Below are 16,841 nucleotides of genomic sequence, written 5' to 3' on the forward strand. Positions count from 1 at the left end.
TTTATGCACGCAACTGTTAGCTGTTCACAGAGGCTATAGCTAAGCATCTTTCCAACACAGGCCGTGGGTCCACTCACCTTTTCCTTGTCTTCTATACGTGTGTAGACTTTGGTGTCAGCTCCAGGGATCATGAAATCCCCGTACAGAACTTGTTGACCAGAAAAAACCTCTTCAAAGCTGCAGTCAAACTCCTCAATACGATCCTTCAGGAGTCTGTTGAACCAGTCCCTGTCGTCAGCAGACACAAGGCGGTCTTGGAAAACCCGGCAGCTTTCGTGGTACCACAACTGAAGCAGCTGCAACTTGCCCTAAAAACCCCAAAGTAATGCTACGCTTAGATAAAGGTGGAATACTGATGCATCTACTGTCAGGATGTACAATATAATGCTCATAAAGTTATTTCTAATATGAATCAAGTGACTAAACCTGAGAAGGACATTAGTACAATCTATAGTAATGTGATTACTTCACATAAATGTGATTGTGTTGGTTCTGACTACCTCTATCATGCCAGCCTCCGCCATGAGGATGCCCTGGAAAACCTTGGACAGGTCCCTCACGTTGAAGGTGTAATGGGACTTGGATGGAGTTGGGAGAAGCTGCGAGGTAATGGTAGAATAGACTCGGATTGTGGCGTCTACCAGAAGCTCATTGAGCGGCTGAATTTCTGGCACAGGTCCTGATGAAAAACAGGAGGACAAAAGAGAGAAGTGAAAACAATAAAACATGAAATTTAATTCAGAGACAATATTTACTAGATATATTTACTTTTAAATGATGCTTTATCAGACAAACTTTTTTTTATGTGTTTGATATATGTGCTGTATAAATACAATGCAAAGAATTTAATCATGTGTATTTTTATGCTTAAAAGTTAAGTTAAAACTATTAAATGACACTTTATATGATTTGTGCTCCTTGTCTGCTTCCTTTCACTGTCTCTTTGACTTACTGCCTGGTTCCTTCTGGCTCATATTTCCACCTGAAAGAAAATGAAAACTCAGTTAGAAACTGGCTTACCATTAACATGGCCTTCAATTGTAACAAAATATCAGCACTGACTCACCCATCCAACTGCCTAAGATGGTGGAAAAAATTGTCTTCTTGCTGGTATCCTCCATTTCAGTGAAGGACAGGAAATTGAAGTGGCGTGTGAAGCGCTCGGTGATGGGATTACGGCCTCCACCTGGAGGTCCCATGGCACACGCAAAATTGATGTCCACCAAGTGCTTGAAAGTACCTGTGGAGTGACGACAGGATAAACACAATAAAAGATCATCAAAACCGATCAAAATATTGTGCAATTGGTAAAACTAGAATTGTCGTTCTGCGGTTGTATGCTTCCATCATCAAGGACAGTTTCACATTACCTTTAACTGTTAACCACTGAAATATAATCTGTGAGACCAAGTGAATGTTTTTACCAAATGTCTTTGTTTCTTTCTAGGCTTTCTTGAGATGTGTTTACAAAAATGTCCCAGATGGACATAAAGACAAGTCAAAAACATAATGCATCTGGCTACTGGCTGTCGACGGTGCAAAAGCATGATAAGAAATGAAAAGGTCAACAAATTAAATATGTATGTATATTTAAATTAATATGACAGAAAACAACATGTACTTCAGCGTTCTCACCTATCTGCTTCCTGTCATACCAGCCTCCGTGGTCGATATATTGCCGCAGCAGCTCAATAGGAGGCTGGGCTCCATAGGTTTCCAACATTGGCATGTTGAGATCATCGATGAAGAAGATGGAATGCCTCCCTATAGGAGGCCCAAACACCCCTTTCCGCCTGACACCCAGGAATCATTTAAATAGTGAGTCAGAGATACTGTGTATTTTTGCATCGTAAGGTGTACAATGTGTATTAGAGCAGTCTTACCTTTTGTCAAGTTTACTATCGATGTAGTCTTGAGTCTGATTGGCTGAGGTGCGCGCAGAAAACATGAGGAAGTTTGTGATGTATTCAGCAGGCATGTTGTTCAGCAGTTTGTCTGACATGGTCAATGTCTTTCCTGTACCAGTTGGACCAATACAGAGTACCTGCATAACAAGCACATACAAATACTAATGTAGTCTAATGGTGCCTCTTCAAGGAAATGAAAGCATTTAAATATAGAACATTTATTGTCGGATTCTGAAGTGTTTCAAATATTAATATAAAATATTAATCATTTAGATGAAGTGATAACAATTTAAAAAAAAATGGCATTTGTTTAATCAAATATTTTTGGAGACAGAATGTTAAATTCAAAGTACTCACAGGTTTCATATTGGTTAAAAGCATATCCATCAAGAAAGACATTCTCATTGTGTCAGGTGTGGGAACGATGATGTCAGCATAGTTTGTCGATGGGGTGATCACAACTCTATTGGTGCATTCCATCCAGCTGACCCACTGGACCTAGAGTACATATAAAAGTTGAAATGAGTAAAAACGGAATAATACTACTAATAGGATATTATCAGTCCTATCTATAGTTAATTCATTATTTGTATGTTAAAGCATCATATTTTTACTTCTCTCTCCTCCTCTTCATCGTCATCGTCAAATTGACTAATCCCTGCATCATCAAGCCTGTAGTCGTAAACTTGGCCCTCCTCTGGAAAACATAATTGAATCTGAAGGAAAAATAAATCAGCGTCAATTAAAATATACATCTGTTTAAAAAAGAATCAAGCAATTGATAACAATTTGTCATTAAGATGCTAAAACAGAGACTGTAATCTGACCTTCTCGTCTGTCATCTTGTTCTTGAGCCAGGCACTGAAGCGCTGGTAGCCCGCTGCGTCTCCTGTGGCACCTACACTCCACACCAGTGAGAAGAAGAACCAGGGCTCGATCACCTCGGTCAAACGCTCCAGTTTCTTCTTATGTGGTGGCTTTTGATTCTACAAGACAAGAAATGATTGATAAGGGACACACATTCAACACAATACTATCTAGAATGAGAGACTCTAAGCATGGACACGAAATGAAACATCTACCAGGGCTTGTTGTACATATATATTTCTGTTTTGTGGGTCAATCTAACACAGCAAAACTCACCTCTTTAGTGTTGAAGGGACTGAAGAAGCAGTCCATTATTTTAAGCAGACTACAGGCAAGGTTACTGTCGAGGGATGTTGTGACCTCCTTCACTGATGTGCGGACAAATGTGATTGAATCCTGTATAACAGTTCAAAAAAATGAAATTGACAGTGATGGATTGTAAATGCAATGATAATCTATGATGATAAAAATCCATGCAGTCTTCCCACTCACCTGCAGGAACCTGGTGAACAGTGAGTTGAGCTGCTCTGTGAAAGGCTTCAAGGCCTTAGGCACCTTGTTCAGCCAGCAATCTGTAAAAGAGACAAGGCCCAAAATACTGGGCTCCAGGTAAACCATACCACAGCGAGACACCGTGGCTGGAGAGGCCACTGCCAAGTCCTGCACCTCAAACATCATGGTCATCACCTGCAGGAGGAAGACGCAAAAAAGGTTTGGACGCACACAAGACAGAAGGCAACACATCGAAGGACAATCCAAGTGTGAAAACAAAACCTTACATCAGTGAGCTTAATGATTTCCCCAGAGCTGAGGCACAGTTTTTTGTTGTCGTCCAGCACAGTGTTCATGTTCTCGATCCACACGGCATCCACTGGCCCATCGAACATGTACCACTTCCTCTCTTTGTCCATAGATGATGCACCGCCACGTATAAGAGAAGATAGGATGCCATCCGTCCTAGAGGGTGAAGAGAAAGATAAAGTGATAAATGATACCATAATAACAATATTGTCTGTGTCTCGTTTTGTTTGTTCTTTAGTTTTTGTAGAATCATTTATTTCTTACCACTCGTGTGTGAGCATGTCGAACTCTCCATAGAGCTGTCCCATGGTAATGGATTTGGGGTTGAGGACATATGTCTGAACTAGCTCGTACTCCCCACCACTCACAGAGGGCTGTCCCTTCAAAGCTGTTAATGCTTCTCCTAGTATCTTGTAACACTAAACACAAACAGTCAAACTTACATGCAGGAATATACACAGCGTGACAACAATGTAATTTGTGCTTAAAACTGCTAACACAAAAGAAATGTGTAAAAAAAGTCACCTTGGTTTTACCAGATCCAGAAGGTCCCACCAACATCAGGCCATGTCTCACCACAGTGGTCTCATACAACTGAATGCACTTATTAATAAACCCTGCAAAACATCAAAATACTGTCACCTACTGATTCTATACATATAGCAATATGTATATGTGAAAAGACACACTAAAAACACAAACCGTCCACATCTTTAAGGTTCCTCTGGATGCAAACGTTGCGCATGGATTCCTCAAGTATGCCATAGTTGATAGGCTCCTGCTTTGTGTTGGGGAAAAGATCGGACACAATACCGCTGAAGAGCTTCAGGTCGTCCTGTAAAAACTTGGGTACGTTGACGTCTTGAACGGCCCGCAGGCAGATCAGCTCCTGGGAGACAGCGAGATTGCAAAATGAATAAATTTAATATATTAATTAGAACGATTAACTTACAAAACAAGCATTTTACCTCATCCATGTCAGGATTTTCTCTCTTGAGGTTTCCAGCAGCTGAAATCACCGTCTTCACTGCTCTCATACCAAAGTCATAATGATCCTACAGATAAACAAGAGTGAGAGTCAGCACACCTTTGTATCACATTTCGTTGGTAGAGAGAAATCGTATCTGGAGACAACACTAATTGTAAATCTCATTTCCTCTTGATCCTCAAAGCACCTGAGCGCTAAGCTGTTCCGACGAGAGCTTGAAGGTGGCAGTGATCTTCTTGGAGAGGAGTTTGGCATCACTGAAGCCAAATGAGTACAAGGAAATCTCAGCTATCATGGTGTAGTCAGGGACCATCATGGCCACGGGACGAAACAGGGCCTGTAAAAGATGGAATCTCATTTAGTTGAACGCCATCTGCTTGGCCCTGGTGCTACACGGTTATTTCAGATTCAATAATTGCTTCAAACCTTGAGGTTGTCAGGCAGCTCTGTGCGGCCAGCATATCCAGGATTCATAGTGATGAATACAGCACAAGAAGGGACCAGTTTGATCTCTGACCCCTCAAACTCAAAGTACTCGGCCTAAAAACAAAACATTGCACGATTGATTAAGAGAAACATCCTTCCTCTCTTTATTTCGATATTGATGAGTAGTATCTTCTATTAAAATGCATGAAGTAACATAATGAAAAACATTATATATAATTCAAACATTCTAACAGCCATTAATATTGGTATTGGACTGATATCACAGATGACTTGTTTTTTTACATATATAAGCCACATTTGTCATTTTATCAAAAATTAACCATTCATGCATTCACTGCAGCAGGTTGTTTTTTTCTAGCTCTTTTAGAAAGCTCAATAAAACAGGTGGATGCATACAGTTGAAATCATTGTGTGTATTCCCAGTGTGTCAGCTTCTCACCCTTTCCATCTGGGCCTTTTGTATAGTGGTGATCTGTTGTGCCACCACAGACAGCACCTCCACGTCAATACGATTAAACTCATCAAAGCATGCCCAGGCACCAGAGCTGCAGGACAAGAGACAGATAAGAAAAGCCAGAAGATTGAGATTGATGACAACGTTTGTGACATTTAACAGCGAAACTGACAACACTGATTGCCTCTTACCTGGCCAGTCCTTTGAGAAACTTGCCCATAGCAATGTAATCTAGCTGATCAGAGCAATTGAAAACCACTGTCTGGATGGCAAGAGCCTTTCCCAGGTCTTTGGTGGTTTCTGTCTTTCCTGTTCCTGCTGGACCTGCAGGTGCTCCTCCAAACTTCAGGTGCAGAGCTCCGGTCAGGGTCAGGTAGCATCTGAAGAAAAAACTGTGTTTAGTAGTAGGTCATGGCATTCAGTTAAAACTAGAGAGGATATTCCAAACAGCTTGGTGTCTACCTGTCAGTGAGCGGGGTGATGACCAGGCGTCCAGAGTTACCAAGGTACTCGTATCCATACAAGAACTCTGCATTCACAGCACGGACATACAAGTCATCTTTTGCCCAGTAGTACCTAAAAAACAATAAGTATTTTAATCATTTAAGCATACAAAGTATTAAAGAACGATAAATATTGACTAGCCTCAGCAACAGCGTCAGGATAATAAGAGAAATGAAAGGGACTGGAGCAAAAACCAAACAATATACCTGAGCTGGCTGATCCACTCAAAGGCATTGGCGCTTGAGACCTCCTGCTCCACAAGCTTAGCTGCTACATCCTTTGCATGGACCTCGATGACGATGAGGGCTGAAAGCACAGCTCGCTGCATCCTAGAGAGACCTCCTCTCACCAGCTGCACCAGGTCACCCAGCTGCATTGAAAAGCCAAGTGTAAACATATGAGGAAATGTGTTTTTACAAATGTACATATAATGTTATTTGGTTTTAATATTTGCCAGTGAAGTCTAGTTTCAAGTGGACACACCTGTGTTTGTAGCTGGGGGAAAAGGCGGCTGGCCATGTCTCCCTGCTCCAATGACTCAGACACCTCCGAAGTCCAGAAGACTTGACAGCCAGCTATCACTACTTGACCAGGCCATTGTAACACCCAGTCCACACGAGGTTGCTGAGGGGTCAAAGGCGGACACAGAGATCTAACAAAAGCTGGACACCTTAAAAATGACTCAACTTGAAATTAAACAACCCATACAAGAGCATGAATCACATCATAAACATCAACCTGAAAGTATGAACACAGACCTCAGAGTAGACTTTGAGTGATCTTTCAACGCTGTCCCTCAGCGTGAGCTTCATAGACCTCTCCACCTTCATCAACCAATCTTCCACATTTCCAGACGGTAGTACCGGCTCGGACAGCTTCACCTCCTCCCCTTCTCCGGAGAACATGTGAGTGATCAGTAGATCTGACTGGAATTCAAGCTGAATACAAACAGAGGTTTCAGTCATTAGGTGTTCATGTTATGTCTCCAGTAATCTATAAACAGAGTAATATAAAGCGTCCACCAGGCAAAACAAACCTGGGCAATGTTCTCAAAGCATTTGCGAAGATGTGGTTGAACGGCAGTCGGATCTTTGGTCTGGGAAAGAATCTCCAGGAGCTCATCATCTGACAGGAAGTAAAACCTACAAACAAATATTCACTGTATTATTCAGTTTGTCTTTATGTGTTTTTTTCTCTCGGTATCATAGCTCTGCCTATTTATAGCAGTGAAAAGAGAGTTTGTTTTTGCCACTCGCTGTTGGTGACAGGATGAAGTCCCATCTTAAAGTGACTTCATAATAAACTTTGAGGGAATTGTTATTATTAACACCATCTGAAATCGACCATCTTAAGTATTTCAGGACTCTCTCACTGTGGCTTACCTGGGGAAGGATCTTCGTTTTGTCTCCAAGTACTCACTGAGACCCTTCTGCACTTGTTCCAAAAGTGTGTTACACTTCTTCAGTTTGTTCAGTAGACGAGCATCTGGACACAGCTCGATCACCTGGAAGTCAAGGCAGAAACACACACATGAGAGAGAAGAAGAAATAAAAGGGTATTTTGAAAATGTCGTCCTTCAATGGAAAACTCTGACCTTTGGATTGCTGAAGGCAGTTTGCATGACGCTTTTCCATGTTTGCTCCATTTGCTGGTATCGTTTTCCTTCGACGGGGAGCTGCTCGTTGATATCATCAGAGCTGAAGATGGGCTCCAGGTAGAGCCAGGATCGCTGGCAGGTCAGCCACTCTTCCAGCACATCCTGCAGGCACCAGAAGGGGGCATCAGCACTGCATGATAATGTGAGAATATGTGTGTGTGGATGTGTGCGTGTGTCTGTGTACTTGAGTCATTCTGAGCTTGCTCTCCCAGGAGTTAATGCGGCCCTCAAAGGTTTTCTTGAAGGGAGAGAAGGACATGCTCTGAGTCATGACAATGTGGTCATCCAGCATCTGGGACGCCTCATCCGGGCTCTTCAGGATGTAGGTGCCTGTGTCCTTGTACGGCAGCACATCAAAAAGTATCACCGACCACTCTTTTTCCATCTTCTCCAGGGCCTGGGTGTAAGAAAAAAAGGTTGCATTCACCAGTTATATTGAACATAGTCACACATTAACACCATGCATCAACAGGGACATTTAGGTATAGAGTCGAAAGGAGCTAGGGCAACATGGTGGTGTGTGGAAATCTGCACGTTCTCCACATGTTTGCGTCGGATTTCTCCAGATTCTCCAGCTTCCTCCCAAAGACATGCAGATTGGGGTAATTGGAGATTCTAAATTGCCAGTAGGTGTGAATGTGTGTGTGAATGGTTGTTCGTTCCTGTATGTTGGCCCTGCGGTTCGATGGGGACTTGTCCAGGATGTGTCCCGTCTCTCAACCAATGTCAGCTGGGATTGGCTCCAACTCCCCCCACAAGCCCCAAATAGGATAAGGATAAGCGGTGTAGATAATGGATTGATGGATGGATTTTTCATGTTTTGTAAGAGAAGCACTTTTCTCTAAATGCTCAATAAATATTTAATTTAAACTTATGGTTTATGTTGATGATAGAAATAAGTCAAACCCTTTCCTTCCTTTGCTGTTTCACAGATTCACTCTATTAAACACAACCACTGTACAAAACACAACTACACACTTGCTCAATGGTGTACCTGCTCAATGGTGAACTCTTTCCCAGCCACTTCAGCCACATGAGCTATGTCCGCCACATGGTTCTGAAGGCCAAGCTCCAAGCAGCGGGAGAAGGTCAGGTTGGCTTTGGGCTTCACTTTCATATCAATGCGTTCCGACAGCATCTCCCAGTGGCGGTTTTTCATCCCAGGGTTCCTAAGGCCCTGAATCAGAGGGATGTAAGGACGGAAGTCCTCAATCTTGCCTTGGATGAAAGTCGCCACCAACTCGCAGTCTAGCATCGCACAAAACAAAGAGCACAGGTAAACTGCAGCACACAAACAAACAAACACACTCCACTTTGTCAGGTTTGACCGATGACACATATACACCTACCAGGAATGTCCTTGAACTGTTTAATACATTTGTGCAAGGTCTTGTGGGCGTCTGTGACATTGCGCTCAAGCTGCTCAGGGTCGATGGTGGACAATGGGTTAGTGAGCCAATTCTCATGCCAATGAAACCAATCAGATGTGATGGTCCATAGGTCTTTAAAAGGCTGGAGGTCCTTAACAAGCTTCTGTAGACGGTCATACTGTAAAACACATTTTTCATGGTCAGAAAAAGCATGACAAAGTACCAAATCACTTGGATGACCTTTTTTTACTTGATTTATTTCATTTAACTTAGATTATTTACTTATAAGGACCACACCCATTAATCTACATGTTGGTTCGATGTTCATTCACTTACGTTTGTGACAGGAGTACCAAACAGACGTTCTCTGCAGTTGTAGGTTTGGGCCATAGCCTGGCACTCCTTCAGTTGCTTGGCTATACGCCTCACCTCATTGGCAGTCTGATGAGCATGATCAATGTCTGCATGGCTCCCAAACCCAGCAATCAGCATCTACAAGCACATTTGGAGATATTTATAACAAATAACATGATCTTAACAAAGGAATTTCTGAGATGAAAGAACAAAGAACTGAGGCCTTTCTAGAGTTCATGATTTTTTTTGATTAATTACACACGTTAAAGAAAAACAGCAGCACACTAGAGAGCTGTTGACACGTCATCAAAGATAAGACATGTCCAGACAAATTCCTGTGAGGTCAGAAACATTTCTTATACTGTACTGAATCTCAGAACCTTATGGAAGTAGTTCTATCTTACAGTGGGCATCTGGTCTTAGTCAACACTGTAGTGAGTAGTTATTAAATAAAAGAAAAACCCTGGTTGTCTCAGCTGACCTGTAGAGTGTCTAGTTGTTCCTCAAAGGCATTCTGATTGGCTTGCTGGATCTTACTGAAGCGCTCCTCGTCCTCCAAATAATGGCTGGCTGCTTCTTCCATCTGGCCAATTATCTTTTCAGGCCCTTTGATAGCTGCCCACCTAGACAGATAAATAATAATTACAATTTTAAATCTCTGTACAATCTATGGACTCTAATCACTCAAAGTCCATTGCTCTTAATACCACATAACAATATGTCGATGACATGTTCATATCATCTTTTTAAACAAACGTGATACTTACTTTTGATTAGAATCCTCATTTGACAGAGAGTAACAGAATTCGTCCATTAGTTCATAGTCGGACAGGATCTTGCCAATGACTTCCTGTGTGGGGCAGATCGAGTTACATAAGAGTTACTGACGAGGTAAGACTTTCATAATAATATGAATGATAGGGATATTAACTTCAACATTTCAGTCCTGTACCTTGTAGCTCTTTAGCTGTTCTGGGATTTGTTTCATCCAGTCCCTCTTCTCGCTCAGTTCCTCAATACCGTCTGGCTTCTCATGCAGCTTCCTACTCATAAGGTTACACTCTTCACATGCCTACACACACACAAAATAACCACATTAACTATGCAAATTGAAAAGCAGGAAAGTTTCTACACAACAAAAAACTTGACAGTCTGAAGTTGACGTAGATCCTGTGTAAAGATGATCGGAACACACATACATGATACCAGTGATGGGATGTAACAAAATTAATTTACTTGATATTATGCTAGAGTTGGCAAACCTGGAAAAGTCGGCAACGATACATTCCACCCACCCCCATCAGAACTCTTGTAAAAGCTATACCACTAAAACAAATGAACGTGCACTGCCTGATAACTGCTAGAAGCACAGGCAGGTACACCAACATGTTTCTTACAGAGGGAGGTCACCCCAGAGACTCAGCAATAACAGTGTAGTATACCTTTGCATTTGGGAAATAGTATTTTTCAGTAAGTAATAGTACTTACTGAAGTAAAAATACTTAAATATACTTAAATATTTTTTAAAGGAAGTACATACTTCTATTCAAGTAGAAAAATTAACGTGGAGCTTAATTTTACTTGAGTAAAATGTTGTAATGCTTCCTCCACCACACCATATGTATAAAGAAATATTTTTGTTGACCTACATCATTAATCCTCTTACGAAGCTTCAGAGCGAGGCGCTGCAGCATTGCATTGGCTAAAGCCTTCCTTTTGTTAGAGAGAGCCTGACGTACAGCCTCTACACGAACGACAAATGGACCAATCATAATGGAGGATGGCAAGGACTGTTCTATCCTCTCCTTCTCTCTGAGGTGTTGTTCCACCTCTTTCTTCACCTCTTGGGATGTCTGTTCTTCATTAATTTGACAACTGGCAGACACAAAACACAAGACAAAAGAGAAATTAGGAATTATTCAGAAGAAAACAAGTTTATATTTATAAGGCTCCTGAATTGACCATTAATCTGTAAAAAAAAAAACATTTTCACACTGACAGTGAGTTGTGAGAACTTGTAGTAGCTAATTTTAAGTACAAACTTACTCGAGGAAGGTTTCTATGTCCAATCTGTGAAGCTCTAAATGTTGCTCATATTCAGCAGCGTAAGCCCTGAGAGGTATGGCTGCTTGTATCAGAGCTTTGCGGACCTGCTCCCTTAGATCAGCTACTTGTGGTTCCCACAGTTTCACCGATATGAGCATTGGATCATCTCCGATATACAACTTCTGCATCACAAACTTGGATGGAAAGAGAGGAACTGTTAAATCCTTTTCATTTCAACTTCATGTTGTGTGTTGGAGGCGAGTGCATTTTTTGTTTTACCTTATCAAGCTGTGGTACATTGTATGTAGCCAGAATACCCTTATCAAACAGGTTAACAAGAGTCGTTTCAAACGTCTCTGGCTCTGTGCTGTAATGAGCTCCAGTCTGGTCCAGAACCAAGTCCAACAAAAACAATGGGGTTTTTTTTGGTCTAGATGTGGACAATGGAGAAACATCAACAAAATACTGAATATTTAACACAATAATAGGTTGTGTCATAATTACACATCAAAACTGTGGTGAGAGCATAATGTATAACTTTCATCTGGTTACAGTAAAAGGTAAGAATAAACAGATGTGTAAGAGAACAAAGTCTGGGATGTTTCTATGCCTATGAAGGTGTACCAATGTGTGTTTAAACTGTCCTACTTGTAGGGGCTGGTGATAAGGTCGCTCCCCCAGACCATGTCCTGAGGACATGTCAGAACACTTTGGCAGGCATCCAACATAGAGTGAGTCAGGCCGAGCAGCGAATCAAGCACGAGGTAGCGCAGGGAGTCCTGCATGTTGAAGCGCACCACTTCCATCAGTCTGTACAGCTTGGAGAGTTTGTACATCTGCCAGAGAGACTCATTTACGTTGTATGCGCCCAGGCCGATGTTCTCCAGGTTTGAACGGATGCTGTTGGTTAGTGTGAGCGTCCATGACTCCCGAAGATACAACCTTATCTGAAGAGAGACAAAATTATGAGGTTTGTCTTTGTCCAAGGAAGTCAGGTGTCTCAAACGTCAAATTATTTATTATATCAGTAGTATGTAACTAAGGAAAAGAAGCTGTGGGTTAGGGTTAGGGTTAGGGTTGCATGTTACTGGGTCTGCAGTAACATGCATGATTAAGCAACAATTGCCCTGATGACCATTTTTAGCAATGCAGTCAATCTTTTATCAATCATTCATAACCTAGCACTGACAGAGGAAAATCTACTTTGCTGCTACAATACCTGAGTATGCATTTGAGACTGGAGGACTTCAAAGTCATCCAGGCGCAGCGGTTTGATCGAGGTGACATTGAATAGCCTCATTTTTGCTACTTTGTTGCACTCAAACCATATTGCAGAAAGTACACAGATCACTTCTGGCTTCATAAGCAGCGAATGGAAGATAAATGCAGCTCGGTTGCTCTCATAGTCAAACTGAGGAACTGAAATGCATCCTGTGGGTAAAAACAATCGAGTATTTAGATGCAGAGGAAAAGTTTTTGGTGCTGACACATTTATTTAATCGGGAGTCAAGGGAGTACAACTAACGTATACACTGGCTCACCTTTTTGTGGTACATGCTCAGGGTCTTTTTTTGGCAGAGCGATGTGGGAAAACTCCTCTGGTTGGCTCATCACAACTTTGTTAAAGATCATGCGGTTCATAACAAGGTCATATTCACGTTTTAACTCTTTCTCCAGGTTTCCTGAACACTGTTCCACACTGCACAAATAATAGTCACTTTATTCACTTTTCATTTTTCACTTGTTAGTTTATGATTTCAGTTACGTGAGCTCAATTATAAATCACACCATACTGAACAAGGGAACATTTACATCAGTTATATGATGATGACATTACTCACATCTTCGGCCTGAGCCCAGCAGTTGAAGGGACGTGTTTTGTCAAATGCTGGAGACTGTGAGTATCAAGGGATGGCATTCCTTCCATGGTGGGCATATATTCCACAGACGAGTGGTAGAGAATCAGCGCCTCTGTTTTTTCTCTGCTGCACAACGCAAACTGAAGCCGTTTTATAAATAAACGTGGGTCCTCAGCGAGGAATAGCAGTCTGATCCTGGGTACCCAGTGCTTAGTGCCTGGTACACAACTGTTCATCCCTATACAGCGGGGGGGAAGGGAAGGCAGACATACATGACACAGAGAAAATTATGTCAAGGAAATAATTAGACAACACTGTCTTATTATGATGAAATGACTTCAACGCACCAGGAGATTTGCTCTTTTTGTGGTCGTCTGTCAGTGTGTTGTTTTGATGGACCTTCTCCACCAAATACAGACATTTCTCTTTACTGTAGTCAAGAACCCCGACTAAATGCCAGTTGTAGTCCAGGCAGTAGGTATTGGTGTTCTCTTCAAAAGACATAGAGTATCCATCAAAGACTTGAATATCATCTCTATGTTAAATATGTTTAGCCAGTACAATATTTTACCAGCAGAAGTCTTGTTATCTGTAGGCAGCAGTGCTTTTGCAGGTAAAGGTTTGTGATCAGTTGATCTTGCGTCATTGCCCAGAGTAAGCCAGTCATCTGGAGTTCGGCAGTCATAGTCGTCATTGTCAAATATCTATGGGAAAAATGCATGAAAGTTAACTGGTGCATGGTGCTGAGCCTAAACACATAAGATGTAATGTAATCGAGCCACAAGATACTAATCACAAGGTTGTAGCAGTAACAGACTTACCTCCAGTGGGAGATCTGGCAAATGTTTGCTAGGTGTGGTCAAATGTTCATCACCATTGCTCGGGTGTCTCTGCATTATAAGATTAGAATCTATTCCTTTTTCTTTGAGGAGATTTTCAAAGTCTAAGCTCAAGTATTCTCTTCGGCATCTACAAGAAAACCATTTAAAACAGAATAAATAAGTCACAACACCAAGCAGTTAAAATCGTCATGAACCCCTCTATCAACCAATGTTACTAAATGTTTACTGTCAAACTCACTTTTGTGTCACCAGTGATTCTGATCATGCAGCAGGTAGAATATAAAACAAGCTAAGAGCATCACAGATTAAATGTCATCTTTTATCATTTATGGTGAAAAACACAAAAAGCACAAACCTCTCTATCGCTAACTTGCGGGGTATCTGGCCAGGAATGGTCTGGTAGGGCATGTACACCTTCGGTGTATCTCCCCCCCCTCGGAAGTAAGAATTCTTTAATAGGATTGGGACCGGTCTATGGAAATCCTTTTTAACATGCTCCCACTGGTCAGATGAAGTCTTGACGGTTGACACTACAGGGGCAGTGCAGAAGGGACTGTATAAAATGTTTTCCTCTTATCATGTAATAATTGGCATATCAGAAATAATTACATAAAATGCCCTCATATGTGGAAAAAGTCATGTAATACATCATCTCACCTTCTGGTGTATAGCTTTCATTCAACTGAAGTTTGGATTGCCCCAGTGACCTTTGCTTCACTTCAGGTTGCACTGTGGGAAACTAATCAACAAAGAGTTACACTTACTTTAGATAAGAGCACAGCAGAAGCTCAATCATTGACACAGACTTCATTATAATAGTGTTTAAATGAAATGTTCTTTTTAATTACATGGAACTTGAATGTAGAGATGTCCTCTGAGTAGAAGCCCCTCTGTTCAATCAGAGAACATTTCCCGATTGGAGGGAGTTTGCGTCTGTGTCTTGGAGTTGGGGGCTTGGATTCTAGAGGTTTTGTGGGGGGATGTGGCACAGGTAACCCCAAACCAGGCAAATGTTTGCCCTCCATTTCCTGAAAGAAAATTATAATGTATGTGTGAACAAGGAAGCCTGGATATAACATCCATTATACATGTCAAACTATATTGGGAGATGTGGAAACCACATGTAAAATGTGTATGATAACTGTAAGTTATTTTCTTTTTTAGTGACCATAAAACCCCTAATGTATATATTGAAAAAAAGGTGTCGTGTCAAAAAGTTATTGTTCGCCAGAAATTTATTCCCATTCAGTTTAATGGAGCTGCTGTGATTTTTTGGAGAGAGCGGGGCACTCTGATACATCGGGTATTGTGAGACACCCCCTGTATCTAGGCAACGGAACAAATTTGTGGTCATGTGACCATTATGTTTTCAAGCCCCTCCCATTCCCCCCTTGCCATGAAGGAGAAGTTGGTGCTGGTGCTGTGGTAAGTTTTTTCACAAAAATTTGTTTTGTGCATGTAAAAGTAAAATTTCTTACATTGAACTTAATCAACTGTTGCGTCAAAACAAATTGATTCAGGTAGAACAACTTATATCATACATGTTGATGAACTTCCAACATATACAAACATGTGATTAATGCTAGCTGAAGATTAGCCTGAATTGCTAAGAGATGGTGTTTTTTCTAAAATGTTGGCTGTGGGGTAAAGTGAGACAAATGCTGTGGGGTAAAGTGAGACACTGTCTTACTGTCTCACTTTACCCTACCATGAAGCACATGTTAAGTTTAGTCTTAAACATATTTTAGTGTAATATTACATTGCATATGTTTTATTTTTTGATGTCATAAACATTGTAGAAAAGTCATTATGCCAAGAAACTACACCAGGAAGACAACCTGGGGCCAAACACCCCTCGCAGAGATGGAGAGTGCAGCCGCTGAAGTCATGCAAGGAAAGAAGCCTTTAGGAAAAACTGGCAGGGATAGAATAATTGATAAGACAACCCTCAAACGATTCATAACGAAAAAAGAGAAAGGGAAAGTAAAATCAGTAGCCTGGGGTGCAGTAGCTGAGGTAAAGAGAATATTCACAGATGAGATGGAGGAGGAGCTTGCCAAACACTTGAAACAACTAGCTGACCAGTTCCATGGCCTTGCTCCAGTTAAGTGCCGTGAACTGGCATTTGAATACACAAAGAAAGACAATATCCCTGTCCCTGCCAATTGGACAGAGAAACAATGTGCAGGTAAGCTGTGGTTTGCAAGAGATCACATGAATCATAATAATCATAAATGTGCTTAATTGACCAATCCCCATGATTCTGTTACTAGTCCGATGTTAGTTTTGGAATGTGTGGTTGTCAATCTAGCTGTCAGGAAATTACAACATGTGATGTTATGGTAGTTTTTAAGTGGAAAAAGTAAGTGGATCACTTTACCCCCTTGATTTCTCTGTCTCACTTTACCCCAGCAACGGAGTAAAGTGAGACACAAGACCACTTTTTTTAAAAACAATCATATTTTCACTGCCCTTTGTCCTGAAGACGTTCTGATCATTTCCATTGCTAGGAAACATCCTGAATTAATGGGAAATGTGTAAATTTTACTGATATATCAGTTTAGCTCGCCTAGAGGGGAGCTAATGTAAAAAACGTCTCACATTAGCCAGCTCTGCCCTTTGAGTAGTATAATCAGGGATATTAGACATTGGGGCTTGACGAGACAATCCAAAATTATATCAGTCGATATGGTTGATGATCGCAGTAAAGGTCACATTATTATTTCATATTAGTTTAAAATAGAT

The 16,841-nt window shown here is 41.3% G+C and overlaps 1 protein-coding gene across 1 annotated transcript in view; it reads right to left on the reverse strand.

Annotated features, from left to right (window-relative positions):
• The window catches only part of dnah1 (dynein, axonemal, heavy chain 1), a 29,801-nt gene extending 14,680 nt beyond the window's left edge, over nt 1–15,121 (reverse strand). The window contains exons 1-46 of the mRNA XM_062396631.1: nt 14,945–15,121; nt 14,754–14,835; nt 14,452–14,626; nt 14,076–14,223; nt 13,826–13,958; nt 13,614–13,745; nt 13,237–13,471; nt 12,937–13,094; nt 12,615–12,826; nt 12,044–12,342; nt 11,675–11,825; nt 11,396–11,589; nt 10,999–11,224; nt 10,302–10,421; nt 10,117–10,199; nt 9,831–9,972; nt 9,332–9,487; nt 8,975–9,173; nt 8,620–8,873; nt 7,810–8,022; nt 7,563–7,727; nt 7,351–7,472; nt 7,005–7,110; nt 6,727–6,906; nt 6,452–6,592; nt 6,175–6,338; nt 5,927–6,040; nt 5,656–5,844; nt 5,450–5,555; nt 4,990–5,103; nt 4,751–4,900; nt 4,544–4,630; nt 4,278–4,464; nt 4,101–4,192; nt 3,840–3,994; nt 3,554–3,731; nt 3,267–3,461; nt 3,051–3,170; nt 2,735–2,893; nt 2,522–2,623; nt 2,265–2,405; nt 1,884–2,044; nt 1,636–1,793; nt 1,067–1,240; nt 501–679; nt 78–308 (exon numbers count right to left, since the gene is read on the reverse strand). Of these exons, the coding sequence (XP_062252615.1) occupies nt 78–308; nt 501–679; nt 1,067–1,240; nt 1,636–1,793; nt 1,884–2,044; nt 2,265–2,405; nt 2,522–2,623; nt 2,735–2,893; nt 3,051–3,170; nt 3,267–3,461; nt 3,554–3,731; nt 3,840–3,994; nt 4,101–4,192; nt 4,278–4,464; nt 4,544–4,630; nt 4,751–4,900; nt 4,990–5,103; nt 5,450–5,555; nt 5,656–5,844; nt 5,927–6,040; nt 6,175–6,338; nt 6,452–6,592; nt 6,727–6,906; nt 7,005–7,110; nt 7,351–7,472; nt 7,563–7,727; nt 7,810–8,022; nt 8,620–8,873; nt 8,975–9,173; nt 9,332–9,487; nt 9,831–9,972; nt 10,117–10,199; nt 10,302–10,421; nt 10,999–11,224; nt 11,396–11,589; nt 11,675–11,825; nt 12,044–12,342; nt 12,615–12,826; nt 12,937–13,094; nt 13,237–13,471; nt 13,614–13,745; nt 13,826–13,958; nt 14,076–14,223; nt 14,452–14,626; nt 14,754–14,835; nt 14,945–15,121 (7,359 nt within the window). The remainder of the gene's footprint in view (nt 1–77; nt 309–500; nt 680–1,066; nt 1,241–1,635; nt 1,794–1,883; nt 2,045–2,264; nt 2,406–2,521; nt 2,624–2,734; nt 2,894–3,050; nt 3,171–3,266; nt 3,462–3,553; nt 3,732–3,839; nt 3,995–4,100; nt 4,193–4,277; nt 4,465–4,543; nt 4,631–4,750; nt 4,901–4,989; nt 5,104–5,449; nt 5,556–5,655; nt 5,845–5,926; nt 6,041–6,174; nt 6,339–6,451; nt 6,593–6,726; nt 6,907–7,004; nt 7,111–7,350; nt 7,473–7,562; nt 7,728–7,809; nt 8,023–8,619; nt 8,874–8,974; nt 9,174–9,331; nt 9,488–9,830; nt 9,973–10,116; nt 10,200–10,301; nt 10,422–10,998; nt 11,225–11,395; nt 11,590–11,674; nt 11,826–12,043; nt 12,343–12,614; nt 12,827–12,936; nt 13,095–13,236; nt 13,472–13,613; nt 13,746–13,825; nt 13,959–14,075; nt 14,224–14,451; nt 14,627–14,753; nt 14,836–14,944) is intronic.
• Between the last annotated feature and the right edge of the window lie 1,720 nt (nt 15,122–16,841).

Source organism: Platichthys flesus, chromosome 2 (assembly GCF_949316205.1).
Source record: "Platichthys flesus chromosome 2, fPlaFle2.1, whole genome shotgun sequence".
Lineage (NCBI taxonomy): Eukaryota > Metazoa > Chordata > Actinopteri > Pleuronectiformes > Pleuronectidae > Platichthys > Platichthys flesus.